Source organism: Apteryx rowi, unplaced genomic scaffold (genome assembly GCF_003343035.1).
Source record: "Apteryx rowi isolate R43461 unplaced genomic scaffold, aptRow1 scaffold_229, whole genome shotgun sequence".
Lineage (NCBI taxonomy): Eukaryota > Metazoa > Chordata > Aves > Apterygiformes > Apterygidae > Apteryx > Apteryx rowi.
The window spans coordinates 667179-683176 of NW_020448630.1; the positions used below are offsets into that span (position 1 = coordinate 667179).

The 15998-nt window shown below is 38.1% G+C and overlaps 1 protein-coding gene across 1 annotated transcript in view; it reads left to right on the forward strand.

Annotated features, from left to right (window-relative positions):
* The window catches only part of LAMA4 (laminin subunit alpha 4), a 108191-nt gene that overhangs the window by 57674 nt on the left and 34519 nt on the right, over positions 1–15998 (forward strand). Inside the window, exons 10-17 of the mRNA XM_026065560.1 lie at positions 2538–2705; positions 3924–4117; positions 5979–6095; positions 8123–8271; positions 10315–10456; positions 11647–11743; positions 12546–12662; positions 13715–13900. Of these exons, the coding sequence (XP_025921345.1) occupies positions 2538–2705; positions 3924–4117; positions 5979–6095; positions 8123–8271; positions 10315–10456; positions 11647–11743; positions 12546–12662; positions 13715–13900 (1170 nt within the window). The remainder of the gene's footprint in view (positions 1–2537; positions 2706–3923; positions 4118–5978; positions 6096–8122; positions 8272–10314; positions 10457–11646; positions 11744–12545; positions 12663–13714; positions 13901–15998) is intronic.

The following is a 15998-nucleotide window of genomic DNA, read 5'->3' on the forward strand; positions in this document are numbered from 1 at the left end:
CACTTATTGGTGCACATGATGTGAGGGGATGCAAACAAAACTTATAAAGTCCATCTTTGGGCAGCACACAAGAGCAATAAAAGCATCTCCAGAGCTAACACAAATATCAAAACATAGTTTCTCTCCTGACTGTAAATGTATGCATTTTATACCATCCCAGATGAAGGATTTTTATTTTCATTTAGAGCCTGAGAGACTGCTTGCATCTTCAAGAATTTTTAGTATACTCTATATCAAAAAATAAATGACCACAGTGAACACCTTCCTGAGCACAACTGCACTTAAAAAAGGTTTCATAATCAGAGATGATCATCTCCATCTGGAGTATTGATGACATATCATTATCACACTGCTATATAAAACTAATTAAACTAATTAAGCCTATTGCAGCCTCTTGTTCTGTATCTACAGAAAGTAATAAAACCCCAAAGGGAATGCACTCAGAAATTTCCCTGTGCACCTGCACCACAAAAGCCTCTGTTCTGCCATAGAGCCTCCTGACATCACCTAGTCCTTTACAAAACCAACAGTAAAGGCTGTACATGGCATCAGAATAGAAAGATTCACTGGCAGTTGAGGCTAAACAGCTCTTTTTCAATTAATAAAAATCCTTGATTAACTAGGAGACCCTTAAAATAAACCTTGTTTTACTATACGAACGAGTGTAGATGATGTATCAGATCACACTCTTCCTTCTCAGGCCCAGTCACTGCTGATGGCCTTCTCTCTTCCTTTCTTCACCGTAGATTTTGCAGCTTTAAGTCATTTGTATTAAAGGTCTTCAGTCAGTCATGAGGTGTGAGGTGCTAGGGGTCTGTGACATTCAGAATTAGTGAAGTTTTCACCTTTTACATGCTTGCCTGCAGTCCCAGGGATCTCACCATGACATTTCTACATCATTACCAAAGAGGTGACAGTGATCCTGTTTGGTATTAAAAGGTTGAAAGTGTCTTTTTCCACATGAGACCTGAGCAGTTCTGACTTAGAGCAATTATTGCAAGCTCTGTGGCAACTTTTGCAATGAAGAGTTGTTACATATTAATTGCATTATCCTAGCTGATCATGATCTCCATGCATACTTCAACCATTACTTCAATGTCAACAAACATTGGTTAACACCTCCTGTCACACAGTGGGAGCAGGCTGAGACCACGCACACAAAAAGTTACACTTTTACCACCTCCTTACACCTATGATGCTAGATCACATTTGATGTTCTGCCCATCCATTAAATATTGTTTCTACAATTACTGAGCACAAGTGTCAGCATGAGCCTCGCTATATGTCACCAACAGGCATTGGCTGACCTGTGTGGATAGTGCTTTTGGACTGTTAATATTTCAGGGAGGGGAACTACAGGAGAGGAACTACAGAAGGCAGAAACACGTCTTCTTTGGGGCCCAAGTAGCACAAGTCAGGCTGAGCTATCACCAAAGAAGCAACATCCAGACTGTGAATAAAAAGAGTGCTTGTTCATCCAGAAAGCAGTTACAGAGAGGTGGGTGAAAATGAACTCCACCATTGTCAAAATTATTCCCCTGGATTGTTGTTGTAGAAGGCAAGCCACTTCTACTCCCTCTACTGAAGGGAAAGTGCACGTGTGCACATGTGGACTCCAGGATGAGAAGGAAAAAGAAATCCATGAAACCACTGCTGGTGATCAGCTGTTGCTCAGTATAAGAAAAACTTCGCTAACGAGCTCAGGAGCCATCCAGAAACTACACAAAAAGTCTGCCAGACAATCTGTTGTGGCATTGCCACAACTGCGCATCTATTTTTTATAAATATCTTACAGATGCATAGTGCTGGCTTTGCCAGCTCTGGTTTATCCACAGAACAAGTGAACACAAGCCAAAGCTACTCACATCATAGGAAATAAAAGCAAAGGTGACTGGTCTTCCAGATCAGGGAGTGAGAAGAGGATAAGCTTTGTAATGTCTATATTAGGAGTGGGTAAACTCAGTTTTAGATGCATCACTGCAAGGACCCAACAGTGTGTTTTGAATCAAGACCAAAACTTTGAAATATTACCCCACTCCAAACCAGCTAGGCAATATCAGGCCAGAAGCAATATGTTTCCTCTTTAGGGTCCCTCAAACTTTTTCAGATGGATAAAGAGGTTATTTCAGTATCCTTGCTGTTGTTGTTGCTATTTAATAAACATCACATTTTTGTGGCAACATTTAGAAACTACAATCCTGGACCAGGGCCCCAGTCCACTACATGCCACAGCACTCAGAATAAAATGATGATCCCTGTCTGTAAGAACTGCCAAGCCAAATAATGCACACAAATGATGCCTGTTTGATTTCATCCTCTTCTAATGATACCCCACATATGCCAGAAAGTGTGGTTTATTTACAGGTTTAATGGTAAGACTGGATTAACCTTAATAACTATCTACTATAGAGTTATAAGATAATTAAAACTTTCTTTTGCTGTCAACATGATCTGGATTCAAAAAAAGTAAAAGTACTCCAAAATATTTACTTCACTGTAGCCACATTGGATTAACCATCTGTTCCTTTTTCCCTCAGAAATCAGCAGCAAGATGAAATACTATGCAATTCAACAAGAGCTGAGCCCTGAAGAAATTGCCCACAAGCTGACTGTGGCTGAGGAGATGCTGAAGGAGATCAAACACTGCAAGCCTTTCACTAATCAGAGGCAACTTGCAGATGAGGAGGAAAATGCAGCAGAAGAGTGTGAGTTTTAAATCTCTTTTCCATTCATCCACACATCTATGCAGACCTGGCACAGGCTGAGCAGTTCTGGGTGTGCTTCTGAACCGTGGGGAGGATCAGCAAGTGCTCAGCAAGTACTGACTATTGTGCTGGGCAGCTGCAACATTCACAGTTCAAAAGAATGTAAGACAGTATATGAAATGTGTGCGTCTATTAACAGCCTTTTGTCATTAATTACTTTAACAAGAAGCAAAAGAGATTAAATAATTCCTACTCCTGCTGGTTTAAAAAAAAAGAAAAAAGTGAGAGAGCAAATCTGGGAAAGAATAAGAAAGTGTAGTCTGAAGAAAACTATTATCTGCCAGCGTGAAAGTAATACTGGGCTCAGTTCCTGAGTCTGGTTCACCATGATGAGTCCCTAACTTAAACCACTGTAATTCTGCTGATTTCAGGAGACTGTCAAGCATTAAACAAACTTCAGGGCTATTGTTGGCTCCCTGCCTTTCCTAACTTCACTAACAGAGCTTGGGGAAAAGAGGCCTGCAGTGGCACGGCTCTGAGGGACAAACTCACTGAGCCTTGCTGCAGCAGCAGCAGCAGGTGTTGCTGTTTCCAACTGTCTACCCCAACTCTCCACTGGCACTTGCTGCCCCCACGGCAGAGTGGGCAGAAAAATGTGTGTGTGTGCATGTCTGCACACTGCAGCGCCTTAGCAATAGCTGCTGAGGAAGGCAGGTCTGTGCCCGGGCTGGAACTGCTCATGTGAATGCGTCCATTCTGTTCTGCCAGCCCTGCGATRGAAACACTAATCTCCAGGAGAGAGGTAAAAACTACTGGGATGGGAAAGAGTGGTGACTTAATTTTCACAGCTGTTTGCTCAGTGAACATGAGTCTGAGCCCTAACACAGTAAGGACAGAGTAGACTGGTTAGCTGTGACAATGAAAAAAAATGAAAAAGCAAGTAAAGCCAAAACCAGTCTTATTTAGAAAAAGCTGCTTGTAATTTGAGAGAGGGGATTCATGGGGTTAAAGTGAGATACTAAAATGAAACAGAGCATTCCTATTCAAAAGAGGAGGGAAATTAAAATCTAGGTATGTGAAGTAAGTAAACTCTCCAGTGGGCTGTTAACAAACTTGTTTTACTGATCCCCTGATAAACAGCAACAGAAATTGCTGCATAGGTATGTTTTGTCAGAAATCCAGGTTTTGAATTAATTTGGCCTCTGACTTTTCTCTCAGTGCTACAGCAAGTTGAAGAGTTTCATGAAAGGTACAATGACACCAGATCTCTGGTTTCTGATGTGTTGGAGCAGCTCAGTGAACACAATATGAAACTGTCAGACCTGGAGGAGGCGTTAGACCAGGCACTTGACTACGTTATGCAAACTGAGGACATAAATAAGGAAAACACAGCCAATCTTCAAGAGCGTGAGGTATTATGCAGTACATTTATCAAAAGCATTGTCTGTGAATCAACCATTTTTACTGGTGTTTAATATAGTGGACTGCAAACAATTTAGATACAGGAATCACCAGTATGATAAAAAGTTATTTGGACCACTCAGCAGGATAAGTTCGACACTGGAGTTCTAAGTTGTGGAAATACAAAGTGCTATTATTTCTTGATGGAGTGACAATTAACAGCAAATTTTGGCATGGCATGACTCAGTGGGCCATGGGAGAGGTGGATATGAATGCTTAAACATAGGAGGATGTATTACAACAAAACCCAAGAAGCTCAAAATTCCAAGTAGCACAGCTGCTATATATATTGTGGTGGGATCATTTCACATATTATGTACTCATTTATAATATGGAAGGACTTCATGCTCACAAAATTATATTCTATTAAAATCATTATTTATAAAGATTCTGCACTGCATTCAAGACCTGGGCTATGACTGTCTTCATGATGCCTCTTCCAAACTCCCTCTCTGCATTCGTTTAGGAAAAAATGATTGCCCTTCCATCATTAAGCTCAAATCCATTCTCTAGCTGCTTCACAACAGATATCTTGAAACTGGGTTTCCTACTTGTTGGGTGAACAGCTTAGCTATAGGACTAGAGTAATCTTCCCTTAACCTTTTATTCAAATGAATAGTTTCAGTATTTTGTACAAAGTAATCATGGAAGAGGAGAGCTCAGAGATCTGTCCCCTACAGCATGGAAGGGGTGCACATTTGCCTGAGGGAAGGATTAGGTTCAAATCCTGTCTGGCTGATGAGGAAATTGAACTTTAAGGTCTCTTATCCTGGAAAAGTACCCAATTCATCAATCATATAAAAAGATTATTTCTTTCTCTTTCCAGCAGTTCTGTGATCCTTACTCTGTTTTCTTCAGTTTTATTTCAGCGCTGCAAAACCAGAATGTCACACTCAAAATTGTTTTTTTCATTTATTTTTTCAGTAAGGAAAAAATGAAGAACTTTTGGGACCATTTCAAACTGACTGTTTCATTTCAATGGCTGAAATCATTCGGATTCTGGAGGGGAGAGATTTAGGGAACAGTCTTATGATTACTAGAACGACCTTGCAAATTCACGCTAACCACTCAGTTTCATAGAGTCAGTGGCTGAATTTTGAGCTCTTGGGGATTTACAGCACTAGAAGTTCACGCTGATGTGGAGGTCTAGTAATTCAATACAGAAATTGGGCATACTGTTCTTGTGAATTGCTCTACAAGAAGCTTGAGATCCTTATGTACAGTCTCCTGTTTTTCCATTGTTTTGTAATTACAGTGCAGAGCTGCAGCTTGTCTCCTATTTATGAAGTGAAGCCTGAAGTATGCTGGATGTAGTCATAATTGTTCACTGTTTTTAACCAGTTGGATTTTTCATTATTCCTCACAATGAAGGCAGATGCTGTACCAAAGAGAATGTTCACATTAGCTTTATTATCGTCAAGAAAAAGACATCTTCACGCTGCAAATTTAAAAAACATCCAGAACAAACTAGTCTGCAGGCCACCATGAAAAGTCCATGTTTAATTTGTCTCTATTGGCAGTGCACTGAATGATGCTTTATTCCAATAATTGCTCAATCTGTATTATAAAAGGAAATTAATTCATATAAATAAAAAAATTTTCTTTCCCAATGACAAGAAAATGCAAAGAGTCCCATTATAATATGCAGCTATTAGAGACGTCTGGAAAAAAACTTGGGCTTCCAATTTGTCTAAAATGTATTTAGTTTATCAGTTTATGTTTTGAATTAACTTTAATAACATGACAAAAATGGTAACACTGTATTTTAGCAATTCACAGACATTTTTGGATGTGGGTTTATTTTTTTTGCAGAAACAACATGAGAAAATAAAACAGCAAGCAAATGAAGTGAACAGCATTCTGCTAAGTGCCACAGCTATTTTGGCAGGACCACAAAAGATCAACTCAGAATTAAGCAAGATAATAAAGGTAGGTGCCTTAGTGACTTGTTTAAATGATCCGTCCTGATTTTTTTAACTTTTAAAAAGTCATATGTTTAGACCATTAAACACAAGCCTCCTTTTTTTTTTTTTTTTAACTGCTTCACTGAAATACTGAAAAATATTCCCCCMAAAAAGTTTAAGTCTTCCTGGCTGAAAAGCTTTGCAATTACATTTTACTGCCTCAGAAAAATAATGTGTTTTAAAGACACATTACTGTAGGCATAGCTGAATGAAGGATTTTGCTGTGGACTTCTCAGTTATTTCATTAGAAGGGGCTGCCAAAAGGCCAAAAGATGCACTGATAACAGACTCTACTATATGCTGTTGTTTATGCCTGCAAGTGAGCATAGGAGAAGGTTAAAGAGCCCAGATCTCAGTTGTATAACCAGTGATGGTTGGAGTGTAAAACTTAAACATAAGCACATTGTCTTATAAAAATCCTCCTCTGGGACTGTAGATTAGGGATCCAGCTTTTTAAATGAGACAAGGTTTTGTAGGAAACTTTTAAAAGATTAATCATTCCCATAATTTTTTGAACTTTCTATGAAAAAAAATGAAGCAAATAAAACTGGGATTTTGTCAACCAAAACTTGCTGTTTTATCAAATTTTTTCTTTTATATTAAAATTTTGAGGTAGTTTAACACAAATGAAAATTGTCCAAATGCACTCATTTCAGCCATAGTTGTTCACTCCTATTTTTAGTATAAGAACAAATACCAAAAACTATTCTTTTTTCTTTGAAGAAGTCATTTGAGAAAACAAAAAGAAGATAACTGTCTTCAAGCATAATCATTCCCGTGTGATTGAGCCATATGATTTTTTTTCTCTTGTGTTTTGTGCAAAACAAATTGCTACAGTTTATTGATTGGGGTTCCCCCCTCCCATCGATAAGTTTACAAACAATACACTGCAAGGAAGGAAGTAGTTTGGGAACATCTTACATCCTCATCAGCAATGAGTATCTTCACACTTTACTCCATCTTTTTCTCTTTCTCCATTTCATCCTTTTATCCCGTATATTGAGGCCACTATTATAGTCCTCAGACTTATCAGGAAGGTTGTGTATCAGAGAGGAGATGAATGCAGGCCTATCTGGTCTTCTCCACAAGAATTTTATATAAAGAAGCATGACTATGGCAAAGGAATACTACATCTTCTCGCCTATACATACACTGAGGTAGTATTCAGGCAAACTCTTATAAATCAGATTAATCCAAGAAGTCTTAGCATCAGGGCTCTCTCTACACAGGGAGACAGAAACAGGGCCAGGGCCAGTTCTTCATGGCATGGCACAGCTCAAAGCCATACAGCTAAACCCTCTGCCCCTCTCCAGCAACAGGTCTCTTCCGAATTGCCCATGGGGCACAGGCACTGCCCCAGGAAGCTTTCCAGAGAGGCAGGTTTGAGAGAGTGCTGGCTGGCCAGAGCTAAAACAGCGCCAGGGACCATGCACTAACAAGGTCAATCACTGGACACTGTGTAAGCCCACCCATCCCAGCAGTATTCATTTACTTGCATTGATATAGTTTAGAAGGCTCAAAAGCTAATTTCTGGCCTACAGTCTTCACAAAGAACAGGTCAAAAAAAAAATCATGGTTTCCATCTCCTAATTTAATATGAGCCACAGCAAGGGGATTTTGAAAAGACCTGGTTTAATTATTCTACCTATTAGCACTTGACTACAAAGCATATGCATTGCCATCATTCTGGAGCAAACATAAAGAATGCTAATACGGCTCTCAACTGTCTGTCTTTTGTATTTTTTCACATCTCTTTAATATCTCTTTATGTAATTTCTGGAATTTTGACTGATTTATCTTCCTGCACTTGTCTTGCCCCATTCACATTCATAAGACAGGCTCTTTTCAACCTTTCCTCTTTTTTATGTGTTAAAAATAAAGCATAAAATAACATTATAATAATATAACAGGTAAAATAAAAAATAATAATTAAAATATAGACTTGTTTCTTACAATTTTCATCTTCTTCCCTTCCTTCCATGTTTCGTTCAGAATGCGTCAGGGTTCTACGCAGAAATAGATGGAGCAAAAAAGGAATTGCAAGAAAAACTAGCCAATCTGTCTCTGTTTGATGATGATTTGGTAGAAAAGGCTATGCATCATGCCCACAACCTAAGAAGACTGGCTGATGAGCTGGACCGGTAAAATTTAACTTCAGATAACTCTGTTCATACAAGTGCTACTGGTTGAGCAGCTGGATGAACACAAAGACAAGCAGAAACACAGTGACATTAGATATGCTGTCTGTAAATAGGTGTTAAACAAATCACTGTGAAGTGATGTATGGGAGGAACTGTCATGGTCCAGAGGAAATAGCTGAACTTGAGCTAAACAAAAATCTATGAATCTTTTCAAAGAATAAACAAACATATATCTTCTGTGATTTTCTCTACTTTCTAATTTGACACATTCTCCTCTTCCCATAACAAAAGAGTAGAAAAGGTAGATTACTGAGAAGTAATATAATACTGACAAATGTAAATGGGGTTTGCAGGAACAGCTCATATGAGTAAGTTCATTCACATTAAAAATGTTCAGCAGTATGGGCCAAAAAATGAGCTTTGTGATCATTTTTGTTCAAGAACTATTTTACAGCAGAAGTAGTTCAGATACTCAGTGGATCATGACCCAGTAAAACTAGCCCACTGTAATACCAAAAAGCTACTGTAAGTCTTCCTATTCTGCTAGAAGATAATAAATACATGAACTTTCCTCAATTTACTATAAACTCACCTCTAGACAGGTTTGAAGTATGACTTTATTTGCAACTGTGATTACACATGGAGAAAAGACTGCTGTAAATGATTTCTTAAAGAAAACCATTCACCAAATTCTAAAATAAGTTACATTAAAGTTATTCATGGGCATATGTTTTTGTAAGATAAATTTTTAACTACTCATCAATTATCTCATCTAAATACCATTTTTTCTTAGTATTAGTGTGCTCTAGATGGGCAATTAAAACAGAGAAAAAAATAACAGATGGTTTTCTTATATAAAATTGTATAAAGTTAACATTTGAAACTGTTCTATAACACTACACAAACTACAGACAGCTTAAAAACAGGCAGTATGTTCAGTCTGAGATCAGCTAAATGTGGGAGGTGGGATCATTTGAAAGAAAAAAAAACATATGGCTAGCCTTCATCTCTCACTGAAATAATTTAAAAATGACTACTAAATCCAACACATTAGGAATTTAATAGAAAGCAAACAGAAATAATTGTGAAGTATACAGATGGAAATGTGTTGACCCTGTATTTGTTGAAGTGATTGTCCTGCGGTGAAACTTTAATCCTTTAAAATGTTTAACCTTTCTTCAAATCATTTTTGTTTTATGGCTTTGCTTTATAAGCCTGTTAGGCTTTTATTTAGTACAGTTTCTTTTTTTGTCTTGGGAGGAATATAGCAGGAAGCTTGGAAAATTCTTGCAAGAGAACTGAATCTGGAAACTTAATAAGGCCTCGGAGTGCAAACACTTTGAGGTGAATACACACACATACTTAGATACCTAATATATACTCTGAATTCTGTTTATCACTAAATATGAAACCCAACTTAAAGTTACTAATAGCTGAAGGCTGAGCTCTAAACCAATAACTATTTTGAATCCCTCCTGAATACCTGCTCTCGCTTAAGGTAAAAACCAGGCTCTACCATCCCAGCACAGCTATCTTGCATTTTTTTAACCTAACTTTTTGCTAAGTTTTCTGACCAATGGGCAGTTTTTCATCTGGTCCTTCCCTTCCCCCTGCCTAGTTACTATAAACAGCCCAGTGATACAATTCTCATGGTTACTGACACACACAGGCCTTTTCATCACATCCAAGGGTGATCCCTACAGGAGGACAACTGATAGATGTGTTATTCTCTGAATTTATGGAATATCTAATCTAGATTTAAAAAGAATAAAAGCTCAGTACACACCTGTTGCTGTTCACATAAAAGTTAATTGTAAAATTCCCAGAGTTAAACCACTGGGAAGTACTTTCTATCCAGTTTTCTCCTGCTTCAGATAGACATAAATGGCCATACACAATTATGAGAGTACTGCTTAAGCCAACTATATTTATGCGTGCATGTGATAACGTAATCAGAAGTCACAGAAAATTAAGAAAATTAAATCAGTTTCAAATTGATTAATTTGGTTTGGTTTTGTCCTCTTTTTATTCTCTTTTTAACAGGAATTTGTATGGTGTTGATACAAATGGGTTGGTACAAAGAGCAATAAATGCCTCAAATGTCTATAAAAACATTGCCAGTTATATTGAAGAAGCAAATAAAGCTGCATTGTTAGCACTAAACACAACAAACCGGGTCAATGATGTAAGTAATTTTCATATCAGCTTTTACTTTGCAATGCTTTAGGGGCTTCAGATGCCTAAATGTGAAGAAAAAACAAGATCTAGATTAACTGTCAGCAGGGTGATGCTGCTGCTCTGTGCTGTCACTCAAATTGAGGCATTTCTGGGAATGCCCCAACAAATCTCTGGCCCTTTAGGAACACTGAGTTGGCATTTTAGTGCTCTAGTCCTCATACTCCACACAGCATGATGTGGCGGGAAAGGTCATGACACCTAACAGAACCATCACTGTTTCTCATAGAAAGTTAAAGTGAGGCAAACAGCACACTTGCACGCTCAGTGCGGTGATATGGACGCTAATTTTTTTCTATGGCCTTGCTGTTCTAAAATACTTCATATCTGTTTTCATATCTATATAGTTTTTTTTTCAAAACTACAGTTTAGTTTATGGAAGGGACAGAAAGAAGAATTGCTTAGATTACAGGATTATCTTATTATATGGACTAGATTATTACCTGCAGTCGGTATGGGTTTAAAATATGACAAAATGTCAGGTCTAGACACAAATATACTGTGTTTTATCCTATTTTAACTCAGAGATGATGGTCAGTGGCTTAAAAGAGGGTTGATTTTCACACAGACATAGAAGCAGAGTGGAAAAAGGCCTGCCCCACACATCAGAACTGCATTTCCTCAGGAGGTGATTCTGGTCTCGATATCCCAAGCGCATACAAGAGCTTTCCTATAGCCAAGCACAGGGGCCTGAGCCCTAAGGATGTCCTGTCCAGCCCACTGCTTACAGTGTGCTCCTGGGACTGCCAGCCAGTTCCCTACTTAATGCACGTTCATCACCCCTCCGAGGCGCCAGTAAAAATGAACAGTCACAGTGCCTAAGGTGTAGCATGAATATCAGTTTGGCCACACTGGAGTTGCATAATAAAGAAGACTTTTGTGCTTTCTGCATCTTTGTTATTCAGTTTAGCCGTCTGGAAAGCATACGTTTCCTTAAACTTTAATTGCAAGAATATTTGCTTTTTAGACATTTTTTTTCTAATCCAGTTGCCAATCTTCCATGTTGACAAAGAAAATGAAACTGCAGTGACTTTGTACTTACATTTATGTGAAATAATATGTTGTTTACAAATAAACCTAACAAAGAACAACATTTTGATAAGCATTATTCTGACTTTCTTTTTCGAAACACACTTGTAGGCTGAAGCTGGAATTGATACTCAGGTCATTTACCACAAAGGTAAAAGTGAAAAACTTCTCAGTCAAGCCATGGAGCTACAGAAGGCAGCAGATGCCAGTAAATATACATTCTTTCTGCTTTTCCAGTCAGTTTATAAGTCATGTTAAGGGAGATTTCAAAAGCACATCACTAAGGCAGAACTACTATTGTAACAAAATAGTGTACTGATCAAAGTTAGCATACAAAGTATTTGAATAGGCCAAGGACATAGTTTGAGTAGTTCATGTGTTGTCATCCTGCCAGCTGCTGAAAGTTTATTTCATTTACAAAAGGACCATTTCAGATATAATGACTGGTCAGTTATAATGACTATTTAAATACCTGATCCTGCAAACAGTTGTTCACAGGTAAATAAACTCAATCAACTAGTTTAAAATCAATTCACAAGAATCTAAGTGCTCAGAAAGATGGATTTATCAGTGAAGGATAATAATAAATGTTAAAGGATCTTGACATTTTTTTCACTGAAAATGAATGAAAGATCTATAATTCTAGAAATGTCCACTTCGATTTTTCAGGACCTTATGAGTTCCTTAAAACTTCTCCTGTATACCTGTTGCAGCTATTCTCAGCAGTTCTGGTGCAAAGAGCAATGGTGCTGACCGAGACACAGATCTCCAGATTTTTCTGAGATGCTCTGTGGCAGGTGAATAATGGCCATAAGCTGCAAAGGTTGCTTTTCAATTTAGATTATGTGAAGTCAGTCAACAGTGTTAGTATGCCCTATATTAAAAGAGACCATAGTATACTGTCTACAGTGTATTAAATCCATAATAAGATAACTTTACAAAGTAAAATTTACCTTTTTTAAATGTCACTTTGATGCCATTCAATTATACCTCTTATTCCTCCCCCACAGGTAATGATTTAACCATTGCAGACGCTAGCCAGCACATTAACGGAACTTTGGCCAGAACGAAGGCTCTACGAAGCCAACTGATGAGAGCCATCACAAAAATGCAATCAGCAGAGCCAGGTTGTAAGAAGAACTTTATCTTTATGATGCTTTAGCTTAATATGCTTAAGAGCATTTTTTGTCTTTGCAAATGGCCTATGAAGTCAGTATTACGATTTCAACCCTGGGGAGGCCTTAAGGAATTTGACTGAAACTATGAGACCTAGTCAGAAAACTTTCAGCTTTAACACATTCATGATGAAATTGTATACTTCGCCATCTGAAATTATTTGCATTCTTGACCCCTCCTTACTATAGTTGTCCTCTTTCATGTTATTCTCAGTCTTTTTACAGACTTGGAGAATCCACAGGTCTGTGGATTTATTGCATTGACAGACAAAATCTAATTCACATATACATCATATACATCACACCTGGCAAGTAGAGTATTTGGGAGTTAATTAATGTCAATCTTGATTTACAAGATTTCACCATAATTTTTCAAAAACAGACATAGCAGGGCATGCAACAAGTATGCCCTAAGGTATATGGATGTCCATAGTAGACACAGTCAAGAATTTTTATTAACTTCAACTAAGAATGGCTGGGGTTTACTTCCAATACATTATCATGTACAAAATGCCACAGTTTTACAAATACTGCAATTGGTAATTTCAAAAAATAAAAACAAAATGTTTTTATGAAAAAACAAAACCTTTTCAGTTTCTTGGGCTTCTCTCCTTGAAAAAAAAGCCTTTCATTAGAAAATATCAACAAAAATGTTCATTTTCTTTTAAAAAATTCATGGAAAACAATGGATTTCTTCATCTCTGTTCCAAAGGCATTGGATCTACAACATACATCAGAATCCAAGAGTATTGAAAAGACTAAATTGTAACAATCTCGAATGATGAGAAAATGAGGTTTTGGTAAATTTTAAGAATTAATTTAACAGTAGACCATAGGAGCATTCCCTGTGGAATTAAAAAGAAAACCAAACTTCCAGGGTTGGGTGGGTTCCCATCCTGCAGAAGGTAAAATCCCTTTAGTTTTCTCACTTTCTAAGTACTGGCTATAGCTTGCCTGCTTCTTTGGCAGAGTTCACCTCTTCTCATTCCCTATGTATTTTGCAGTGGATGCCAGACAACGTTTGGAGCAAGCTAAGCTGAAGACTGCAGAGGCAGTAAGTGCTACCATGACAATAACACAGGCTACAACGCCCATGGATGAGAACGTGAGGATGTGGTCTGAGAACCTGCAAGACTTTAAACACAGTTCATCTGCATATGACAGAGCTGTGCACTCAGCTGGGGATGCAGGTATTGTGACCTGAGTTTTACTATTCCTTAGTATCATCAGGGCAGGAAATCATCACAACATCATGTTGTAGGTATCATTTATATAACACATACATTGTATATTATCTTATAGCATTTTAAGTACTGGAAAACATCTCAAAAAGTAGCAGCTGCCTAAACAGAGACTTGACTTTACTCTAAAACTTCTGGATACTTGGGCATTTCCAAAAGCGATTTAAACACTTAGGGGCTGAAGTCTTATTGGCTTCTAAGTCATTTTTATCAGGGTACCAAACCACACTGAAGGGTAGATAGCTTGTTTAAATACATCTTGCTGTTATGATTGACTCTTCAGTTAATATCATTCTTTTTGTAATATGGGGAGGCATTTGAAAACAGGGCCCTTTTGTCCTCAGTAACACAAACACAGAGAAGAAATCGTCCCTGACTTGATGAGCTTGTAGTCTAAACAAAGGGGGCAAAAAGGATTAGGGAGGAAGTATAACATTCAAGCAGGGTGATTACTGGAAAGGCTTGTAAGTATCACATTAATTCCACTTTTATTACTGGGGGGAAGGAGGAAGGGTAGATGAAAAATGGGAGGGGTTGTTATGGAAAATTTAAGGTAAATAAAAAGACAAAAAAGAAACTAAAGAAGACTACAGAACTTAAATGAAGAGGATAGGAAAGAATGGAAAAAGAAACAGGGAGAGTTAAACAGAAGTGAAGTGACTGTGATGAAAGAAGGAAAAGAATAATTAGGAGAGAAAAGAATCAACCTAGAAGAGAAAATATCCAGAATAAAAATTGCTTACAGCTACCAACATTTATTGTTCAATGTACTGCTTCAAGAGTCTCGCTGCTCCCAAGTTATTCAGTGCTATGGGAGCTGGAATTCCAGAACAAGAAATTTCCTGCATAGGTTTGATGGTATAGCTGTGTATCATCATCTGCAGCCCTGTGATGTTTTGCCTCCTGAAAGTGCCTCAGAGAAGGTCCATAACTCCTTTCGTTCTATTTCTAGAAAGTCTGAATCTCAATTGTACTGCTCCAAATCCCTTCTCTTTCTGTCAGGAGCTTTGCAGCTTGAGTGCCTTTTAAAGCAAATGGTCTTATTAGTACCACACCTGATGTTGCTTCCAGTGCCCCAGAGCAAGACTCTTCCCTCCAGACTAGGGAAACCCAAAGGTCATGTTACTTCCAGAATTCTGTAACAATAAGACCCCACTGAACCGATCCAGTTGATTTTGGTTATGTGAGTCCTCCCAAGCACTGGTATAAAAGTGGCTCCCTCCACTAAAAGAAATTCAGTACTATTCAACATCCAGACTACTGGCTTTTCTCCTGTAGGAACTTCCCAGAACTGGATGTTACTCAATGTTTCTTTGAGCTTTCCTTCAGTGGAAAACACTGAGCTTCTCCCTTGGGAATGATAATCTCACTGCCAGTCACTGCACAGAGCTCCTCCATAAGAGGAGCTCCCAGGGTGCAGTTAATACAGCAGTAGTTGTACTGATTGCCATATAACTCTTTTTGATCACCATCGAGCACAGTTTAGGCTGTGGGCTATGGACTCTAAGTCCCATTTAAGGTGATGTAAATGAGGTTATGATTGGCATCCAAGGAGGAATGGTATGAGGAAAAGTATCTAAGAGGAACATTCTGCTATATATTACACATGAATGTTATTGGTTTTATTCAACTTTATGCTTAAATTTACATTTAATATTTGCCAGTGCCAGTGTAGTAGATACAGCTACAATTTACACCTTTCCTGCATTTGGCTCTCCACATCCAAATTGTCAGCAGACACTCAGAATTCCAACAGTTTGCTCATACTAGCTGTTATACTGGAAGAAATATTTCCAGTATCATTTCGGAGGACTCAGAAGAGCAGACAGACCTAAGCTGGCCCAGTTTTCCTAGATGGTTTTGTTCACAAAAGGGTATGTGCAACACCTGCTGTAAATTACAGTTCAGATTTTATGTGATGTGTCTGGCACATATGTCTTACCTGTGATAATTGGGTTTGCAGGTAGGGGGTCACCTTGAAAGTATTCTGATCATATCAGAGTGCACTGCAGTGTCTGCTGACAGCAAAGTAACTGTTTAAAAGGTG